This window comes from Ovis canadensis, chromosome 9 (genome assembly GCF_042477335.2).
Source record: "Ovis canadensis isolate MfBH-ARS-UI-01 breed Bighorn chromosome 9, ARS-UI_OviCan_v2, whole genome shotgun sequence".
Taxonomy (NCBI): Eukaryota; Metazoa; Chordata; class Mammalia; order Artiodactyla; family Bovidae; genus Ovis; species Ovis canadensis.
The window spans coordinates 98,713,635-98,736,279 of NC_091253.1; the positions used below are offsets into that span (position 1 = coordinate 98,713,635).

The 22,645-nt window shown below is 39.2% G+C and overlaps 1 protein-coding gene across 1 annotated transcript in view; it reads right to left on the bottom strand.

Moving 5' to 3' along the window:
• CNBD1 (cyclic nucleotide binding domain containing 1) overlaps nt 1-22,645 on the bottom strand; it is a 494,192-nt gene that overhangs the window by 459,669 nt on the left and 11,878 nt on the right. The window contains exon 2 of the mRNA XM_069600350.1: nt 11,335-11,407. Coding sequence (XP_069456451.1) covers nt 11,335-11,407 — 73 coding nt within the window. The remainder of the gene's footprint in view (nt 1-11,334; nt 11,408-22,645) is intronic.

Here is a 22,645-nt window from a genome sequence, read left to right on the forward strand (position 1 = left end):
TTGGGTATAGCTTTTCTTCCAAGGAGCAAGCATCTTTTAATTTCATGACTATAGTCACCATCTGCAGTGATTTCGGATTCCCTGCCCCCCAAAAAATAAAGTCTGTCACTGTTTCCATTGTTTCCCATCTATTTGCCGTAAGGTGATGGGACCAGATGCCATGATCTTAGTTTTCTGAATGTTGAGCTTTAAGCCAACATTTTCGCTCTCCTCTTTCACTTGCATCAAGAGGCTCTTTAGTTTTTCTTCGCTTTCTGATGTAAGAAAAGGCAGGTCAGGTGGTCTGGTATTCCCATCTCTTTCAGAATTTGCCACAGTTTATTGTGATCCACACACTCAAAGGCTTTGCACAGTCAATAAAGCAGAAGTAGATGTTTTTCTGGAACTCTCTCTTTTTTTATGATCCAACGGATGTTGGCTATTTGATCTCTGGTTCCTCTGCCTTTTCTAATTCCAGTTTAAACACCTGGAAGTTCACAATTCACATACTGTTGAAGCCTGGCTTGGAGAATTTTGAGCATTACTTTTCTAGCATGTGAGATGAGTGCAATTGTGTGGTAGTTTGAGCATTGTTTGGCTTTGCCTTTCTTTGGGATTGGAATGAAAACTGACCTTTTCCAGTCCTGTGGCCACTGCTGAGTTTTCCAAATTAGCTGGCATATTGAGTGCAGCACTTTCACAGCATCATCTTTCAGGATTGGGAATAGTTCAACTGGAATTCCATCAACTCCACTAGCTTTGTTCGTAGTGATGCTTCCTAACACCCACTTGACTTTATATTCCAGGATGTCTGTCTCTAGGTGAATGATCACACCATCATGTTTATCTGGGTCATGAATATCTTTTTTGTACAGTTCTTCTGGTATTCTTACCACCTCTTCTTAATATCTTCTGCTTCTGTTAGGACCCTACCATTTCTGTCTTTTATCGAGCCCATCTTTGCATGGAATATTCCCTTGGTATCTCTAATTTTATTGAGGAGATTCTAGTCTTTCCCATTCCATTGTTTCCCTCTATTTTTCACATTGATCACTGAGGAAGGCTTTCTTATCTCTCCTTGCAATTTTTGGAATTCTGCATTGAAATGGGTATATCTTTCCTTTCCTCCTTTGCTTTTCATTTCTCTTCTTTTCACAGGTATTTGTAAGGCCTCCTCAGCCAGCCATTTTTCTTTTTTGCATTTCATTTTCTTGGCAATGGTCTTGCTCCCTGTCTCCTGTACAATGTCACGAACCTCCATCCATAGCTCATCAGGCACTCTGTCTATCAGATCTAGTCCCTTAAATCTATTTCCCTTATAAACCTATACTGGCAGTTACCCTAATCTAATAAATATAGGCTTCAAGGAGCTGTCTCTATTATAATAGAGAAAAAGAGAATTAAACAATGCATAATTAATTAAACAATTAATTATTAACAATTAAACAATGAATTGAACAAATGCATAATAATTATCAGGAGTGCTCTGATAGAAAGTATTACAGAGCCAAGTGGAAATGGAGAATAATACTCTTTTGGAAAAGATTTTAGGTTGGCTATGAAGATTAGTTCACCTATTTATTGGAAGTTGGGGATGAATGGGAAGATGGTAATTCAGACCGAGACATCAATATGAGTAAAAAGTACAAGACCCTCAACAATATTGTGCAGGTGTAGTGAAGAAGCCACCAGTCATGTCATCACTGGGAGGAAAGGAAGAGTCACTGGGAGACAAAACTGGAGATGTCAAAAGCATCCCATTATAAAAGCTCTCATAAGTAATGTGATTACAATTTATTTATCAAATGCAGAGGAGATATGAATCTATGATATAACAGTTTCTGGCTTGGACAGTGTGTAGATAATTTTATCATTCACTAAGATAAAAGTGTGGATAGAAATATAGCTTCACCTTTATACAGTAATATGGCTAAAATTTTTTCTGTCAGATCAAATTTATGTCATTCCTTTTGCAAATGAGAACGCTGAACCCTGAGAATGCAACTGATAGTACAAATACCTCCATCACACTTAGTGGCAGAACAAGAGCTAGAAAGCAATCATTCAGACTCCCAGGTTACAGCCTTTCTGAAACAAATGTATAGGAAAATAAAAACAATGACATTTGATGAGAGACAATCTGGACTTTGACGGATAAATAAAATTAAAGTTAGTATGGTGTGCGTGTGTGTTTTAGTCACTAAGTCATGTCCGACTGTTGTGACACCGTGGATCGTGGCCCACCAGGCTCCTCTGTCCATGGGATTCTCCAGGCAAGAATACTGGAGTGGGTTGCCTTTGCCTTCTCCAGGGGATCTTCCCGACCCAGGAATCAAACCCAGGTCTCCTGCATTGCAGGTAGATTCTTTAGGGGAGATTAATAAGAGTATCAAGGGAAAGGAGTTCATAAAAAGGTTTGGGACTTTAGGGGATACTCACTCAGGAGTAATAACATCAACAGGTAGTAACAAGAATATATTGATTTATTCAGATTATAGAAAACCAATCATGCCAGGTAAAGGAGATTATTCAACAAATATTTAAAGTTTACCAATAATATGTCAGATACTATTCTAATCACTGAGAATACATCAGAAATAAAATGAATTTTTTCCTTATGAAGTTTTCAATGTAGAGAGAGGAAACAAATATAACTGTATAACTATATGCCAGATATGCTATTAAGAAATGAAAACAACACTCAGAGGATAATATGTGCTAAGAGTATCTATTTCATATAGGCTGGTCACAGAAAGCCTGATGTAACCAAGTGCAAGCTTGGTCTGCTCACTGCACAACAGTCCAATAATCAAGAGACTAGGTGCTGTGACAAGGAAGAGCAACTTTATTCAGAAAGTCAGGCATCCAAGAAGATGGCTAACTAGAGTCCTAGAGTACCACTTTATTGGGGTCTGAATGCTAGTTTATTTTATAGAATAGCGAGGGGAATGACGTGAGGAAATAAAGTAAAAAGGCCATAAGTCTGGCAAAATATATTCTGGTTTAGCCAGCCTCAGGGAGTGGATGTGTTAATTCTCCTGAAGCCATTCACAGGGGCAAGGCGACTCCCTGTGAGCTGAACAAAGGCACTTTTATTTCACATTCAGGTAGATGGGCAGGGTTCCCCAAGGCAGACCATTGTGTATGCTTACAGCTATAGACAGAGTCCTTTTAGTGATTATATTAACGAAAGAAATGGAAAGCAGAGGGTAAAGAAGAAATGGAAAGCAGAGGGTAAAGAAACCAATCCAGCATGGAGTCAGATTTTGTCCTTCCCTGTGACACTGAGGGGAGTGAGGGATAAAGCAGAGTAAACATCTGAAGAAAGAGCATCCCGGATAGAAAGCATGATGCAGAGGCCCTGGGGCAGGAGCGTACGTGATGTGGCAGGAATGGCTCACGGAGGTGACTGCGGCTAGAGCAAAAGAAACAGACGGGCCTTGTCCAGAAGAAGTGGTTAGAGACGCAGGGGGATGAGATCATGTAGGACCCTGCAGGCCACCGTGAACATCCTAGCTTCTACCTTGAGTGATATGGAAGGCATTAGAATATTTTGAGCAAACAATGTTCTGATGTACATTTTAACAATATTACCCTGGCTACTGTGCCAACTTACAGACTGTAAATGGGCAAGGGGTGGAGTAAGAAATCCAATCAATAGGCTATTGCAGTCATCCAGGCAAGAGCATTGGTGCTCTGGACCAAGATGGTTTTAGTAGAAGTGGTGAGAAATGGTTGTCTTCTGGATATATGTATATTGTTTCATTGCTCCGTCATGTCCAACTTTTGTGACTCCATGCACTGTAGCCTGCCAGACTCCTCTGTCCATGAGATTTCTCAGGCAAGATTGAACTAGTGTCTCCGTGTCTTCTGCAATGCAGGATATGCAGGAGATGAGGTTTGATCCCTGGGTTGGGAAGATCCCCTGGAGGAGGGCATGGCAACCTACTTGGGTATCCTTGCCTGGAGAATCCCATGGACAGAGGAGCCTGGGGGGCTACAGTCCATGGGGTCGCAGAGTCAGCCACAACTGGAGCTACTGAGCACATGTGCATGCTGCGTGTATGTGTGTGTGTGTGTGTGATTCTCAGTGAGAAGGACAGAGAAGAACTCACATGCACTTAAATAGTAGACAGGAGCAGCTTTAACAGCAGGAATTGAGCCCATGGTTGAGGTACATGGTAAATGGTAAGGAGTAGCAGCCTCCCTTTTTCCCCATCACACCCTGGGCCACAGGAAGGACTGGGAGGAAAGACAGCTATCCAAAGACAGTGAATACACATATGTACATATGTGTGTGTGTATTGGGTTGGCAAAAATATTCCTTTGATATTTAAGTAAAACATACATTTTTCATTTTCACCAAGAACTTTATTGAATCCTGTGATCAGTGTTTCATTCCAATACCATCTGCTATTTTCCAAGAAACTTCATGATTCCATCTTCCCCAAACTTTTTACCTCTTTGAACAAAGAACGGTTGCAGGTGCTTTTTACAGTCTTCCAGGAAATTGATATTTTTTTCCATTATGGGAATGTTGTAAAGACCAAAATGAATGGAATACAAAGTTGAAATGTCTAATGAATATAGGCAATGAATCAGAACTTCCCAACCAAACTGTAACAGTTTTTGCCTGGTCATTAAAGAAACATGCAGTCTTGTGTTCTCCTGATGGAAGATTGTGCATTTTCTGTTAACTAATTCTGGATGATTTTCATCAGATGCAGCTTTCAGTTGGTCTAATTGGGAGCAGTACTTATGGGAATTAAACTTTTGGTTTTCCAGAAGGAGCTCATAAATAGAGAACTCCTTTCTAGTCCGACAATATACGCATCACCTGCTTTGGATGCAGACCAGACTTTGGTGTAGTTGGTGGTGGTTCATTTCACTTATCCCATGACCTCTTCCATTCAACGTTATTGTCTATTATCCACTTTTCATTGCCTACCACAATCTGTCTTTAAAACAGAACATTTTTGCTGTGTTTAAGTAAGGAATCTCATGTGGAAATATGGCCAAGAAGGTTTTTTCATTTAACTTATGTGGAATTCAGACATCAAAGCGATTAACATAACCAAGCTGGTGCAGACTTTCAATGCTTGATTCTCAATTAATGTCTTGATTTGATCTCTATCAACTTCAACTTGTCTACTCAATCACGGATCATCGTCCATCAAGAAATCTTCAATGTGAAACTTTGCAAACCACTTTTGATACATTTGATCAGTCACAACAGAGTCTATATACACTGTACAAATTTGCGTGTGTGTGTTTCAGTTGTGTTTTTACTTTTCTTGAAATAATAAAGCATAATATGCTGAAAATGTTACATTTTTTCTTCCACCTTCAATATTAAAATGGCTACACAAAAATTATTTTGGCCACCTGATGTGAACAGTTGACTCATTGGAAAAGACCCTGATGCTGGGGGCAGAAGAAGAAAGGGACGACAGAGGATGAGATGGCTGAATGGCATCACCAACTTGATGGACATGAGTTTGGGTAAACTCCAGGAGTGGTGATGGACAGGGAGGCCTGGTGTGCTGAGATTCATGGGATTCCAAAGAGTCAGACAAGACTGAGAGACTAAACTGAACTGAACTGAACACAAAAATTCACCAATTTGGATGTTTCTTTTTTTAAATGCACGCTAATAGAACTAACACCAAAAAAAGATGTCCTTTTCATTATAGGGGACTGGAATGCAAAAGTAGGAAGTCAAGAAACACCTGGAATAATAGGCAAATTTGGCCTTGGATTACGGAATAAAGCAGGGCAAAGGCTAATAGAGTTTTGCCAAGAGAACGCACTGGTCATAGCAAACACCCTCTTCCAACAACACAAGAGAAGACTCTTCATATGGACATCACCAGATGGTCAACACTGAAATCAGGTTGATTATGTTCTTTGCAGCCAAAGATGGACAAGCTCTATACAGTCAGCAAAAACAAGACCAGGAGCTGACTGTGGCTCAGATCATGAAGTCCTTATTGCCAAATTCAGATTTAAATTGAAGAAAGAAGCAAAAACCACTAGACCATTCAGGTAAGACCTAAATCAAATCCCTATGATTATACAGTGGAAGTGAGAAACAGATTTAAGGGACTAGATCTGATAGAGTGCTGATGAACTATGGACTGAGGTTCATGACATTGTACAAGAGACAAGGATCAAAACCATCCCCATGGAAAAGAAGTGCAAAAGAGCAAAATGGCTGTCTGAGGAGGCCTTACAAATAGCTGTGAAAAGAAAAGACATGAAAAGCAAAGGAGAAAAGAAAAGATATAAGCATTTGAATGCAGAGTTCCAAAGAATAGCAAGGAGAAATAAGAAAGCCTTCCTCAGTGATCAATGCAAAGAAATAGAGAAAAACAACAGGATGGGAAAGACTAGAGATCTCTTCAAGAAAATTAGAGATACCAAGGGAACATTTCATGCAAAGATGGGCTCGATAAAGGACAGAAATGGCAGGGACCTAACAGAAGCAGAAGATATTAAGAAGAGGTGGCAAGAATACACAGAAAAACTGTACAAAAAAGATCTTCAGGACCCAGATAATCACAATGGTGTGCTCATTCACCTAGAGCCAGACATCCTGGAATGTGAAGTCAAATGGGCCTTAGAAAGAATCACTACAAACAAAGCTAGTGGAGGTGTTGGAATCCCAGCTGAGCTGTTTCAAACCCTGAAAGATGATGCTGTGAAAGTGCTGCACTCAATATGACAGCAAATTTTGAAAACTCAACAGTGCCCACAGGACTGGAAAAAGTCATTTTTCATTCCAATCCTGAAGAAAGGCAATGCCAAAGAATGCTCAAACTACTGCACAGTTGCACTCATCTCACACGCTAGTCAAGTAATGCTCAAAATTCTCCGAGCCAAGTTTCAGCAATATGTGAACCATGAACTTCCAGATGTTCAAGCTGGTTTTAGAAAAGGCAGAGGAACCAGAGATCAAATTGTAAACATCTGCTGGATCATGGAAAAAGCAAGAGAGTTCCAGAAAAACATCTATTTCTGCTTAATTGACTATGCCAAAGCCTTTGACTGTGTGGATCATAATAAACTGTGGAAAATTCTGAAAGAGATGGGAATGCCAGATCACCTGACCTGCCTCTTGAGAAACCTATGTGCGGGTCAGGAAGCAACAGTTAGAACTGGACATGGAACAACAGACTGGTTCCAAATAGCAAAAGGAGTACGTCAAGGCTGTATATTGTCACCCTGCTTATTTAACTTACATGCTGAGTACATCTTGAGAAACACTGGGCTGGAGGAAGCACAAGCTGGAATCAAGATTGCTGGGAGAAATATAAATAACCTCAGATATGCTGATGATACCACTCTTATGGCAGAAAGTGAAGAGGAACTAAAAAGCCTCTTGATGAAAGTGAAATAGGAGAGTGAAAAAGTTGGCTTAAAGCTCAACATTCAGAAAACGAAGATCATGGCATCTGGTCCCATCACTTCATGGGAAATAGATGGGGAAACAGTGGAAACAGCGGCTGACTTTATTTGGGGGGGTGGGGCTCCAAAATCTCTGCAGATGGTGATTGCAGCCATGAAATTAAAAGACACTTACTCCTTGGAAGGAAAGTTGTGGCCAACCTAAATGACATATTGAAAAGCAGAGACATTACTTTGCCAACAAAGATCTGTCTAATCAAGGCTATGGTTTTTCCAGTAGTCCATGTATGGATGTGAGAGTTGGACTGCGAAGAAGGCTGAGTGCCGAAGAATTGATGGTTTTGATCTGTGGTGTTGGAGAAGACTCTTGAGAGTCCCTTGGACTGCAAGGAGATCCAACCAGTCCATTCTAAAGGAGATCAGTCCTGGGTGTTCTTTGGAAGAAATGATGCTAAAGCTGAAACTCCAATACTTTGGCCATCTCATGCAAAGAGTTGACTCATTGGAAAAGACTCTGTTGCTGGGAGGTATTGGGGGCAGGAGGAGAAGGGGACGACAGAGGATGAGATGGCTGGATGGCATCACTGACTCGATGGACATGAGTGTGAGTGAACTCTGGGAGTTGATGATGCACAGGGAGGCCTGGCCTGCTGAGATTCATGGGATCACAAAGAGTCGGACACAACTGAGCAACTGAACTGAACTGAACTGAACATGACAGCTGTCACATTGCAGTCTCACAACATTATTTCAAATGAAGTGAAAAAGAACAAGCACTACTAGAGTCATTTTACAGAAAAAAACAAATCTACCCTTTGGCCAACCTAAGATATATATGCATATGTATGGTATAACATTATATATATGTTATAATATCAAACAAAGAGCTGAGCTTCCCTAGTGGCTCACTGGTAAAGAATCTGCCTGCCAATGCAGGAGAGAAAAGTTTGAACCCTGATCCAGGAGGATCCCACATGCTGCAGAGCAACTAAGCCATGCACCATGACTTTTGAGCTTGCGTTCTGAAGCCTGGGAGTCACAGCTACTGAATGAAGCCCATGCAACCTAGAGTGCGTGTCTGAAACAAGAGAAGCCACCGCAATGAGAAGCCTCTATACCCTTCCACCGCAACCAGAAAACAGTAGACTCCAAAAACTACGATCTTTCATAGTTTACATGTATAAAAATATTTAATCCTTGGAGTCAGTTAATTCTCAGCCTTTCTGTTTATATTACAAGGAAAAAGTATATTTCATTGGTCATTTTAAACATATAATGCATATAAAATAAATATGAAAGAGCAAGTTTTCTTTAAATCTCTCTGAAAGACTTAAGTAATTTCTATGTATGCATTTTGGATAAATCGCCTTAAGAAGTCTCATGAGGGAAAAGAAACCTGAATGCCAAGTCTTCATTAATTTGCTGTAGTTTATTTTCTCATTTTAAATACCCATTTCCATATCTAATTTTGTGAAGGTGACTGCAGCCATGAAATTAAAAGACACTTATTCCTTGGAAGGAAAGCTATGACAAAACTAGATAGTGTATTAAGAAGCAGACATCACGTTGCTGACAAAGGTCTGTACAGTCAAAGCTATGATTTTCCCAGTAGTCACAAGCAGATGTGAGAGTTAAGCCATAAAGAAAGCTGAACACCAAAGAATTGATCCTTTCAAACTGTGATGTTGGAGAAGACCCTTGAGAGTCCCTCCCTTGGATTGCAAGGAGATCAAAACAGTCAATCTTAAAGGAACTCAACCCTGAATATTCATTGGAAGGGCTGCTGCGAAAACTGAAGCTCCAATACTTCGGCCACCTGATGGGAAGAGCCACCTCACTGGAAAGACCCTGATGCTGGGAAGGACTGAGGCAAAAGGAGAAGAGGGTGGCAGAGTATGAAATGCTTGGACAGCATCACCGAATCAGTGGACATGAATTTGAGCAAAGACCAGCAGATACTGGAGGACAGAGGAGCCCACGTGCTGTAGTCCATGGGGTCACAGAGAGTCAGACACAACTTAGTGAGTGAACAGCAGCAGCAAAATGTTTTCTAAAAGAATGAGCCAAAACCTAGACATAGTCCCCCTAAAATGTGCCCCTTTCCAGGCCCTTGGTGTTTACAAAAGGAAAACATCCAAGAAATTCAGGGGAGCTAGTGTGAAAGAGAGGGGCTTCCCTGATGGCTCAGAGGTCAAGAATCTGCAGGAGAGGCAAGTTCAGTCCCTAGGTCGGCAAGATGGCCTGGAGGAGGGAATGACAACCCGCTCCAGTATCGTTGGCTGGAACATCCTATGGTCAGAGGAGCCTCGTGGGCTACAGTACAAAAGGCTACAAAGAGATATGACCAAGTGAGCACACACAGACAGTGTCTAATAGAAGGCACAGAAAACAGGGGACTACATAGAGGGGAGGAAGGCAGGACCGCCAGACTGCACCCGGACCCGGTGACTGTCTGATGAGGCAACACTGCCTGCGAGGGTTCTCAAGCCAGGAAGATGAAGGCTGGCAAAGTTTTTGTAGAATGGATTCTTTGGCAGACCCAGATCTACATGATTTAATCTCTCTTATTATGGTTCCTCAAGGGTAAGGAGGTAGAATCTAGAAATAAATTTTAAAATAAAATATCTGGCCTAGAAAGCAAAAGGAAAATAAGGGTAAAGGAAGTGTTCTGCTCCAAAAGCCTCACATAAAATCTTTCATGTGGAAAAAATAAAAGGGCTAAGGGGAGCCGCATATAAATTCAACAGTCAAAAGCCTGGGTGAGCTTTTTTAAACAATAATAAAAATACTTATATAGCTCTTGCCATGTACCAGATACTCTTTACATATGCATTAGCTCATTTAATCATCCTAATAATTCTTTGAAATGGATATGACTGTTACCCCATTTTACTAATGAGAAAACTGAGGTAAAAAGAAATTATATGTAACCAATCCAAAGCCATACAGCTGGGAAGTGGCTGAGCCAGGATTAAAACCAGGCGATTTGCCTGACTCCAGAGTAAGTTTATTTAATTCTTTACCCTATGGCAAAACATGCCATGTGTACAAAAGGGACAGGAAGGCATAGTAAAAAATGTAAGCTTTGGAAAAATTAAAAAAAAAAAAAAAGCATAGCCTCCTCTCTTTCTCCAAGAAAGGAGGAGTAGAGAGATGTAAGATGCAAATAATTTATAAAAAATTATGTGATAATTTGTAAATAATTATGTAAATACTTTACATCAGTGAAGAGGTAAATAATTTGTAAATAACTTGTAAATAATTATGTAATAATTTGTAGATAATTATGTAAATAATTTACATCAATGAAGATGTAAATAATTTGAAGTGGTTAAGAGGAGATGTAAATAATCTGAAGTGATTAAGCAGATATGACTTAAGATGAGGCAAGGGCCTCTCCCAGTAAAGAAAAGTAGGAGGATAGATAGACGCTGATGGATAGGAAAGAAACTAGCTAGTTTTATAATTTCAAAAATCCAACTTGGGACAAGGAGTTGACAAGAAAATAGATTTTTTAAAAATTGTATCTTCAAGTATCACATATCTTAGGTATCCTGAGCTTTAAACCAATATTTTTTTAGTTCTTTCTGTTGAATATATTTCAACTAGGCATCTCCTAGGCACTGCTAAAGTGCCTATTTCACTCAGGATTTGTGTTTTCGACCATTTGAAGCTTTTTTCTCTTATGACTACTTTTTGAGTACTAGAAAGAGTCCAGCTAGGGATGAGTTATGTGTGCTTCACACTAAATTGTTTCCTTAAAATATGACATATATAGTCTGCCCCTTCAGTCTGGAGAAATAACCTCCAGGTTTTCAGATATTTTTATCTGTGTGGTAAATCAGGTACCTCTGAGAGTCAGCAATGGTTTATTACTCTATTTTATCCATGGAACAAACATATTCATATTCATTTGAGCGACAGGAAAAGAAAGGCATGATAACCTACCTGTGTTGTTTTCCTCTCATGTGGCATAATGCATTCAACTCACCATAATCAATGTTCTTAGATTTTTGCAAGTCTGCAAAAGTAAAAAAAAAATCAATTAAAAATGTTAGTTTCTGCAACCATATTAACCAAATTTGCAAACAGAGTTTAATTGCAACCATTCATCATAGTAAAGTTATTCAGTGACTATGAAAATGAGGTACTACCAGACTTTATTTGATACACAAGCAGAATTGCATAGGGTGATTAAAAAAAGGAAAGAATTTCATGTTTTTCATGTATGTCAGATTTAGTCTGGCATATTTTATGTGTTTAATTCCAGTAAATGGAATGTTTATATCGTATCACTTCTCTGGAAGCAAGCCTTTCAGAATCTTTATCCTATGCCTTTCAAACGTGAAGTGGTTCCAGAACTCCAGACCTGAAACTTCAAAGAAGAGCTTTCTTGAAGTCTCCCTCTCCCTCTTTTTCACCCTGTCTATCTCTGAAATATTAGTCATTTTTGTTCATTCCTATGCAGGGCCTCACCGTTGGAGAGCTCCTCATCAGGGCTCTACAGATCATCTTCCAGGGTCTGCATTCAGTTTGCATATTCCTTCTAAAGTTCAAGTGTAAGCAAATCCCACACACTCCCTTACAAGCAGAAAGATGGTAATCATAGCCAAGAAGCAAACTAATTGTCATTCCCCTTCAGTGCCAGGAAGAACTGACATCTTTCAGAGGAGATGAAAAGGAAGATAGAATATTGATGACAACCGTCATTACAAAGATGGGCACTCTCATAACAGGTCCTCTCCGTATCCCAGGAGAATGCATACTGCTGGAAATGCTGTAGAAGGAAAGCAGTAGTAAATACTGAGGTGCACATTACTCCTTCCCTTAGTGAACAGGTACTGAGAAAATCAGTGGCCTAATGCATTTCTAACCCTTTGTCAAAGTGTATTCATTGATTGCATTTCAATAAACGTATCTGCTCTAATGCCAGATTACAGAATCATAAATTTCAAAAATGTTTTAAGCCTTTTGTGACCTAAAAATGAATCAACAACAAACACTTTCTAAATGCAAAACTGAGATTAGCAAAATTTAAACAAAAAACTGGCTGCTACCTACCACATAAATCATCACCATTTAATAACCCTGAAAATTCTAATTGTACATTTTAGGTATCTTCTTACTTAAATTATTCAGTTAAAGCTTAAGGAAAAATTAATTAATTGCATTTTAGCATTATATGGAATGACTATTTTAAATGAATCAAATAACAATTAAATTATATGAAAATACTTTCAGTATAGTGATATTTCTATTATAGGATATTCTATAAAATTTTATAGTAGATTTATATACATGAGTTTAAAAAAAGACTTAACACTAAGTATTGATTTAGTCCATCTTCCTAACTGAGTTTAAGAACAGGGTCAGAAATAGCCCTGGGGACTGGTGTGGACATAAAAAGTGGATGGTGCCATAGAGATTTGGGAAAAGGACAAGGTTTGAGAAATTCTGACTTTGAAAGGGGCTTTGAAAAAGTAAATATATTCATCTTTCAGGTAAAGCAAAAATATAAAATCCATAGGACAGGTATTATCAGACTATGAATTGCCAGTAAAGAACAGAAAAATTGAAAGTTCACCTTGCCTGAGGAAAGCTGTAGCATCTGAAGGTCCAATTTTGCACAGGGCTTGGCACAGCCAAGTGAACTAACAAACTTAGACTAGGCTAGATAGTACTCGCAGCCTAGAAGGATACTTTACAATTCACCAAAAACGTCTCCACTGATCCTCATTTCCAAGAGGTTTTGGTCACAAAGGTTTCACATAAAAACCACTGAGCAATATACTGGTGTTTTAGTCACTAAGTCGTGTCCGCCTGTTGTGACACCAGGGACCATAGCCTGCCAGGCTCCTCTGTCTATGAGATTCTCCAGGCAAGAGTACTGGAGTGGATTGCTATTTCCTTCTCCAGGGAGTCTTCCCAGCCCAGGAATCCAACCCCTGTCTCCTGCATTGCAGGCAGATTCTTTACTGACTAAACTATGAGGGAACCCTCATTCCCAAGAGGTATTTATTTGTCACAGAGGTTTTACATAAAGGCCACTAAACAATATTTTAGATCTTGTCTTTCCTGCAGTTTCATTAAAAAGGAAAAAAGCAAAAGACTTTACCATAAAATTATAAAGGTGAGCATTTCTGGTGATGAAATTTAATAGAAGGATAAGGCTTAAACAGTATAAAGAGGACTAAGCTTATATTATTTTCCAGTCTTTTTTCTCTTCATAAATATGTCTTATCTGAGCTTTAAGCAAAAGTAGAAGAGGCTTAACCCTATATTGGGGATAAAAATAAAGGATTTTGAGAAGAGTAAGTTTGAAAAGAGATTAGTGGCTGATATAAATGAATGGTTATAAAGAATTTTAAACTTGAAATTCATGGTGAAATTAAAAACAATCATCTTTATCTATATCTTTACTGTGGCGAAGGAAATGGCAACCCACTCCAGTATTCTTGCCTGGAAAATTCCATGTACAGAGGAGCCTGGTGGGCTGGGCTACAGTCTCTGGGGTTGCAGAGTCAGATACAACTTAGCAACTGAGCATGTCTTTAATTATATAAAAAGTTCACTGTATATTATTAAATTGAAAAACTAAACTTCCTCCATCTTGTCCAACTCTTTGCTATCCCATGGACTGTAGCCCACCAGCCTCCTCTGTCCATGGAATTCTCCAGGCAACAATACTAGAGTGGGTAGCCATTCCCTTCTCCAGGGCATCTTCCTGACCCAGGGATTGAACCCATGTCTCCTGCATTGCCGGCAGATTCTTTACCATCTGAGCCACCAGGGAAGCCAATATCATCTTTAATACGGCCCATACATATGGCCCATATATATACATATATATATATATATATACATTATATATTTTTTAATTTTTTAGTTTTTTATTTTTTTAATTTTAAAATCTTTAATTCTTACATGCATTCCCAAACATTATATATATGTGTGTGTGTGTGTGTGTGTGTGTGTGTGTGTCCCATTATATGTTATTGAAATAAAAGAAAAATCCAGTGTTTTATCTGAGTGACACATTGATGATCTCTTACATGTCTTAATATTACTTCAGGGGTAGATATATATTTTCATATTTGTGCAGTACGGTGAATTGTTTGTTTGTGATGGGTGTTATAAAGATATGTTAAAACATAAAGATACATTTTGTGAGTAATAAGACTAAATTCAACATTATGTTAACTGTGAACTTCCAGATGTTCAAACCGGTTTTAGAAGGCAGAGGAACCAGAGATCAAATTGGCAACATCTGCTGTATCATCAAAAAAGCAAGAGAGTTCCAGAAAACATCTACTTCTGGTTTATTGACTATGCCAAAGCCTTTGACTGTGTGGATCACAATAAATACTGTGGAAAATTCTTAAGGAGAGGGGAATACCAGACCACCTGACCTGCCTCTTGAGAAATCTGTATGCAGGTCAGGAAGCAACAGTTAGAACTGGACATGGAACAACAGACTGGTTCCAAATAGCGAAAGAAGTAGGTCAAGGCTGTATATTGTCACCTTGCTTATTTAACTTACATGCAGAGTACATCATGAGAAACGCTGGGCTGGATGAAGCACATGCTGGGAGAAATATCAATAACTTCAGATATGAAGATGACACCACCCTTATGGCAGAAAGTGAAAAATTAAAAAGCCTCTTGAAGAAAGTGAAAGAGGAGAGTGAAAAAGTTGGTTTAGAGCTCAACATTCAGAAAACAAATATCATGGCATCTGGTCCCATCACTTCATGGGAAATAGACGGGGAAAGAAACAGTGGCAAACTTTATTTTTCTGGGTTCCAAAATCACTGCAGATGGTGATTGCAACCATGAAATTAAAAGACGCTTATTCCTTAGAAGAAAAGTTGTGACCAACCTAGACAGCATATTAAAAAGCAAACATATTACTTTGCCAACAAAGGTCTATCTAGTCAAGGCTATGGTTTTTCCAGTAGTCATGTATGGATGTGAGAGTTGGACCCTCGAGAAGGCTGAGTGCCAAGAGTTGCTACTTTTGAACTGTGGTGTTGGAGAAGACTCTTGAGAGTCCCTTGGACTGCAAGGAGATCCAACCAGTTCATCCTAAAGGAAATCAGTCCTGAATATTCTTTGGAAGGACTGATGTTGAAGCTGAAACTCCAATACTTTGACCATCTGATGCAAAGAACTGACTCATTTGAAAAGACCTTGATGATAGGAAAGATTGAAGGTGGGAGAAGAAGGGGACGATAGAAGATGAGATGGTTGGATGGCACCACTGACTCAATGGACATGAGTTTGGGTAAACTTCAGGAGTTGGTGATGGACAGGGAGGCCTGGCATGCTGCAGTCCATGGGCTCGCAAAGAATCACGACTAAGCAACTGAATAGAACTGAACTGAAGACTAAATTATTTTTCTCCAACAAGCTTTCCCTTAAAAATATAACAGATAAGTATCCTTTGCATAAAGCAAAGAGGAAGTGGTGGAATAAGTGAAGCCTTAACAATATTATAAATGCATAACCACTATTTACTATGAGACTAGACTCATCTGAGTGGCTTATACGGCAAGATAAAGGAGATGGACAGTGGAGCCAAAGAGAAAGTGTGAGAATACGATGCGAAAATGTCAGAGTACGCGTGCATGCCAAGTCACTTCAGTCGCATCTGACTCTGCAACTCTGTGGGCCATAGCCTGCCAGGCTCCTCTGTCAGTCAGATTCTCCAGGCAAGAATACTGGAATGGGTTGCCATCGGCTTCTCCGGGGGATCTTCCCAACCCACAGATCAAACCTGTGTTGCACATATCTTCTGCCTTGGCAAGCGTGTTCTTTACCAGTAGCAACACCTGGGAAGCCTACGAAACAGACTGCTTCAAAGTAATTACCTGTACCATACTCTAATGATGAATCCAGTGATAAGCAGAAATTTGCTTGATACAGTATTCAGAGTACAAATGGTTAAGCACCAGTAGTAACAGAAACATTATCAATAAAGTTTTAGTAAGAATAGCAAGTCTCATACTAATACGTAGGAGTGAACTCTAGCATAGCAACGTACAGAACAAGGAGTAGGGTAGGAGAAAGGAAAATTTCCATCAGAGGCTACAAGTGTAACTAATTCTCTGTATGTGCTTGGATAGTTGATCTAGTTCTATGTTTCTATTAATAAATAAGCCTAAATTTCTGTAATAATAGATAATAAATGCAGGAGGAGAAGGGGACAACAGAGGATGAGATGGTTGGATGGCATCACCGACTCAACGGACATGAGTTTGGGTGAACTCCAGAAGTTGGTGATGGACAGGGAGGCTTGACGTGCTGCGGTGCATGGGGTCTCAAAGAATCAGACAGGACTGAGCGGCTGAACTGGACTGAACTGAACTGAAACATACCTATTGAGAGTGTTAACAGCCTGGGTAGGCAGGCCAGAGGCCCCCAAGTGACAGGAGGGAATAAACTGCAAGTGGCGGATTTTTTTTTTCCTTCTCTACGCAAAATTAAAGGAGGTTTCTTTTTTCTGTGTTGTCACGGTGACACCTGGTTCCACCTGAACTTAACTTTATCCCAAACCTTGAGCTAACCAATGCAGTTTTTCTCATGGAAACGTCTTTCTTAGGGTATGTTGATGGACTATGCATTTGCTTGGAAATCTGCCTTTCTTCAAGGTTCATGTCCATTGTTTTATGGCCCGGGATGACTCACCCTATGCCACTGCTGTCTCAAAATGCCTGTTGTGCGAGAGGGGCCTGGTGCAACTCTCTCCGTTTTGAGATGTTTCCTTTCTCTAACTAGCAGCTTGCTAATAGGTATACAACTCCTTGCTAAAAACTAGCAAAGGAGCACTCTTTCTGTCTCCTTCTGATGTGTATGTCAGAAGTTTTCACTATCTCTTTTATACTTTAATAAAACTTTGCTACATGAAAAGCTCTAAGTGATCAAGGCTCAGATTGAATTCGTTTCCTCTGGAGGCCATGAATCTGGGCATTGTTCGTGGCTCATAGCAGCAACCTTTCACTATGTCAATGGTTAATATTGTGTTTATTCTTCTCTCTTCAACTTTGCTGTTTTCTAAAATCCCAAAGTTAATTCTTCTTCCAATAACATTCAATAAACATAGGCACTTGAAAATTTTCAATTAAATAAACCATCAAAAGGCAAAGAAATAGTGCCCAATGAAGGGCTTCTAAAAATAAAAGTTGACATACCAACATGGACAATTAAACAAGCAGGCCTTGTTGTTCCTACCCCTTGTCTGAACAGTTAAGACCTTAAAATAAACACGTATTAACTGAAGAGGGGAAAATGAGGAGAATGTTATACAACAAATTATTTACACAGCTTCTGTTTATATCTTGATGAATGCAATCATCTACATCTTTATGGCCTCAACTCACATTCGCTTTTCCACTCACTAAAATTTATCTTTCACCTTCATTATTTGTTAAAAATTGTATTTATTAAAAATTATAGGAAATCCTGTAGTTTCTAGCCCAGTAACTTCTTTCCAGTCTTCATCTTACTAACCCATTTGACATTTGAAGTCTGGTGAAGTTTCTGCCTGTGAGACCTCTGTGACAACATGCCTTCCTAGCTTGCCTCTTCCTTGCTGCCCTACAAGCTGGAATCGAGATTGCAGGGAGAAATATCAGTAACCTCAGATATGCAGATGACACCACCCTTATGGCAGAAAGTGAAGAGGAACTAAAAAGCCTCTTGATGAAAGTGAAAGAGGAGAGTGAAAAAGTTGGCTTAAAGCTCAACATTCAGAAAACGAAGATCATGGCATCTGGTCCCATCACTTCATGTTCAGAAATAGATGGGGAAACAGTGGAAACAGTGTCAGACTTTATTTTGGGGGGCTCCAAAATCATTGCAGATGGTGACTGCAGCCATGAAATTAAAAGACGCTTACTCCTTGGAAGAAAAGTTATGACCAACCTAGACAGCATATTGAAAAGCAGAGACATTACTTTGCTGACTAAGGTCCGTCTAGTCAAGGCTATGGTTTTTCCTGCGGTCATGTATGGATGTGAGAGTTGGACTGTGAAGAAGGCTGAGCACCGAAGAACTGATGCTTTTGAACTATGGTGTTGGAGAAGACTCTTGAGAGTCCCTTGGACTGCAAGGAGATCCAACCAGTCCATTCTGAAGGAGATCAGCCCTGGGATTTCTTTGGAAGGAATGATGCTAAAGCTGAAACTCCAGTACTTTGGCCACCTCACAGAAAGAGTTAACTCATTGGAGAAGACTTTGATGCTGGGAGGGATTGGGGGCAGGAGGAGAAGGGGATGACCGAGGATGAGATGGCTGGATGGCATCACGGGCTCGATAGACCTGAGTCTGAGTGAACTCTGGGAGTTGGTGATGGACAGGGAGACCTGGCGTGCTGCAATTCATGGGGTCGCAAAGAGTCGGACACGACTGAGCGACTGAACTGAACTGAACTAACTCGCATCTTCCTCCTCTGAGCATTCTGTCCACCAATTCATTCTCAGGGTCCCTGTCTTCTCTTCTCAGTTTAGACCCTCTCCTTGCATGACCTTCTCAGCACTCACATCCCCACTGTCACACATACGCTTCAGATCCTCACACCAAACTCTCTAGCCCAGAATTCTAACCTTCACTCTGCTGATATTCACGTGAATGTCATCCAGGAAAATCAAACTCAAGATAGCAAAAACTTCAGTGATAATTCCTCTCATACTTCTTTCCCTCAAAAGCCTGATCCTCTTCCTGAATCCTCCACCTGGGTTAAGAAAATCCTGTTATTCTCCTTAACTCTATCGCCAACCTTGGTATCCTATTCTTTTGTTTCCCTTTCAGGCCCAGTGTGTTATGAAACCCATCAATTCTGCCTCTTCTGAAATGTACTCTAAAGTATCTTTCAAACACATCTTCTCCAATCCTAATGGTGTAGCCGCCAAGTAGGGCCGCTGTGAAGAAGCGCCACTCCCATGCAGGCCACACGTCAGGATCGTGTTTGAGACCCTCTTAGCGTCACATCTGTCTTATTGCAATAATCTCTCTGGTCTCCCTGACTCCAGTCTCTTCTGTTCCAACCCATCCTTCATGCTAGTATCACAGTACTTTCTAAAATTCCGATGGTAGGGACTTCCCTGGCGGTCAGTGGTTAAGACTCCCCATTTCCACTAGGTACGGGTTTGATCCCTGGTGGGGGAACTAAGATCCCATATGCCACACAGTGCGACCACAAAAAAGAGAAGAAAAGAAAATCCCAGTGGTAGTCACATAACTTTGCATGGAATACAATGCCTTTTTAAATCATAAATTAACCTCATTGAACTTCATTAAACACCACCTCCATGTTCATCTCCTTTGCTCCCCATGTTTCAATAACACATTTTCTACACATTTTCTATGTACTCCATGAACATATTTAGTCCTTTCATTATGATATTCTCTTTGGTTCTTTCTCAACTTAAAAAAAAAAAAAAAACTTTAGATCCACCCCAAAAGTTAACTTGTCTGTGACATTTAAACTTCTCATCACTAAAAAAAAAGCAGTTTTACTAAACCTGAAAATAATTCTAGTGGAGCAGGCATCATCCTTTGTTATGACTTTTTCAATTGTATTTAATGTTTATTTCAATTTATCACTGTCCCCTAAAGGTAGGATCCGTTCTTCACTCATATATGAAACTCTAGAACTTATCACAATGCTTGAATTTAAATAAATATTGTTTGTTAAATTATAATGGAAAATTAGAACATTGTTCTATATGTCAGACAAAGGTCAGTTGTATGCAAGGGAAATAAAGAAAACCAATGAAGGCAGGAATAGCTGATGAATATAAAGTTTTAAAAGAATACGGCAAAGAATACCCACCAAAAGCTAATAGATGAACAAATGAAACAACTCTGCCCCTTGTAGGGTATTGTACATGAATCATTTTACTTTCTTTTCTACATGAGATCAAAGATCATGGAAATGTCATTTTTGGCATTAAAAAGCTATTCACCATGACAAACAGCTCACTAAGTAAAAAAGTGTACAAAGGAGGAAATATTTTGAACTTCATTAAACTGAGGATTAAGCACATTTCCTTACTACAAAATTTGAAGAATATCAGCCAAATGATGTGATGTCAATGAACCTTAAAAGAAGCAAGCATATGCATACTTCTCTTGTTTGAGGAAACAAGCAGCATTCTCCAGGGGAAGACTGTACGGTCCTGGAGGATACAACCGATGAACTCTTACCTGGAATGGCAGGTTCTCGAGACTGGACACTCTCAAGAACCCTAAGCCCATGATATATATGAAATGCAGGGCCGAACAAGGATTCCACCTGTACTTATACTCTTTTTAAGAGTCAGGTTGTTGTAATGGTAAAATAGAGGGCAAATGTTAGATGACAATCACAGAAGCAGCTGATCTCAGTCATTAAAGAGAAATAGAGAAATCTCTACCATGAAAGCTTGGCAGAATTATAACTGTTGAATTATGACAGCACTAATTAGAGACATACAATTTAGGGAAGAGTACAGAACAGAGGTGATGAGAAAGTTGCCACAGTTAACATACAAGAAAATTCCACCAGTCTGCTACCCTCGTCCATTCATTTTTCTTGCAAGTAATCCACCTTCAAAAAAATAACCATCATTCAATAATACTGATACCTAGGCATAACATACTCTAAGAGAAATTGTGAAAAACACTTAACTTATCAAATGAAAAATAATATGCATTAGAAGATGTAATAAGCAGGAAATGGGAAGAAAGTCCCAACACACACACACACACACACACACACACACACACACACAAACCCTTGATGGAAGAAAAATGACCTATAAGGCATTAAATATAAATAAAACAATAGAAATAAATTACAAATGAACAGGTTAAATTCAGGAAAGGAAAGAAAAATAATTGTAACAAAATCCACATTAGAAATAGCAAAAATGTCAATAGAGTATTAAGAAAATATGGTCCCAGAAGATAGAGGTTAATATCAATAGAGAAAAAAAAAAAGATGAAAGTGATAAATGAAGACAGGAGACACTACATGTGAAAACTACTCCTGAAGAAGGAAATAGTAACATTGGTAGGTTAGGGGTGGTGGGGAGGGGGGAATGCTCGAATATATAATACAAGAACATTTTTCTCATACAAAGACTTGAATCTGAAGAACTAAATACCATGACCCAGAACGGGAAAGAGAAAGCATAGTTCACGATCCATAAAGAGACTAGACATTTTAGATGCACTAGGTTACCAGCTAAACGTTGCTGTTTCAAAGGTAAACGATTATTTTAGCACCCAGCCAAAAGAGGAAGCGTCTCCTATAAGAAGCAAACCTCAATTTGACCTTAGTCTTCTCTGCAGCAAAGTCCTGGCAAACAGTAAGACAAATTTTTCCCTGACAAACAGTAAGACAATTTTTTCTTAAACATAAATATAAAGGTATTTTATAAATATATATAATAAATATATAAGGTATATATAAGTAAATAAAAATAAATTAACAAAAACTTCAAAGAATATAATGTACCATGAGCTCTCTGAAAAATACAATTTGATAGACATACGACTAAGCCTTAAATGGCATGGACTGTGCTAATAAAGGGCTCCCCAGGTGGCACAGGTGGTAAAGAACCTGCCTGCCAGTACAGGAGTAGTAAGAGTTGTGAGTTCGACTCCTGGGTCAGGAAGATCCCCTGGAGGAGGGCACAGCAACCCACTCCAGCATTCTTGCCTGGGGAATCCCATGGACAGAGGAGCCTGGTGGGCTACCATCCATAGGGTTGCAAAGAGTCACAACTGAACCAACTTAGCACACATTCTAACAAAGGTTAAGTAAAATCCTTAAACCTTCATGCAAATTTTAGATTCTCCATAGATTCTAGTGGAGACAGTGTAAATAATAATGAGTAGCAAATTGGAAGTTTCTTCAGAGAAGCAAAAGTATAAAATATATTTGTATAAGTTTCCTCACACAACAGATAGTAGTTCAGACTAAAGAACATTTAAAACTAATGGATGTGTACTAATAATATTTGAAGGTATGAATTTAGCCAAAGACTTAGACATTAATATTTATTAGACATTAATAATCAAATTAGGATATGGAGAAAGTTTTCTCATTTTGTACTAGACTGTCAATATCCATTGTCTAAAGTTAATGAGTCAAGCAATATAGGTTTAGATATGGGGCCTTACTAGTAAATGTTTTCCGGATTAAATGGCATTAAAATATATAAATAAAAAATCACAGCTTTTGTATTAACAAATTAGCTATAACTCAATTTTA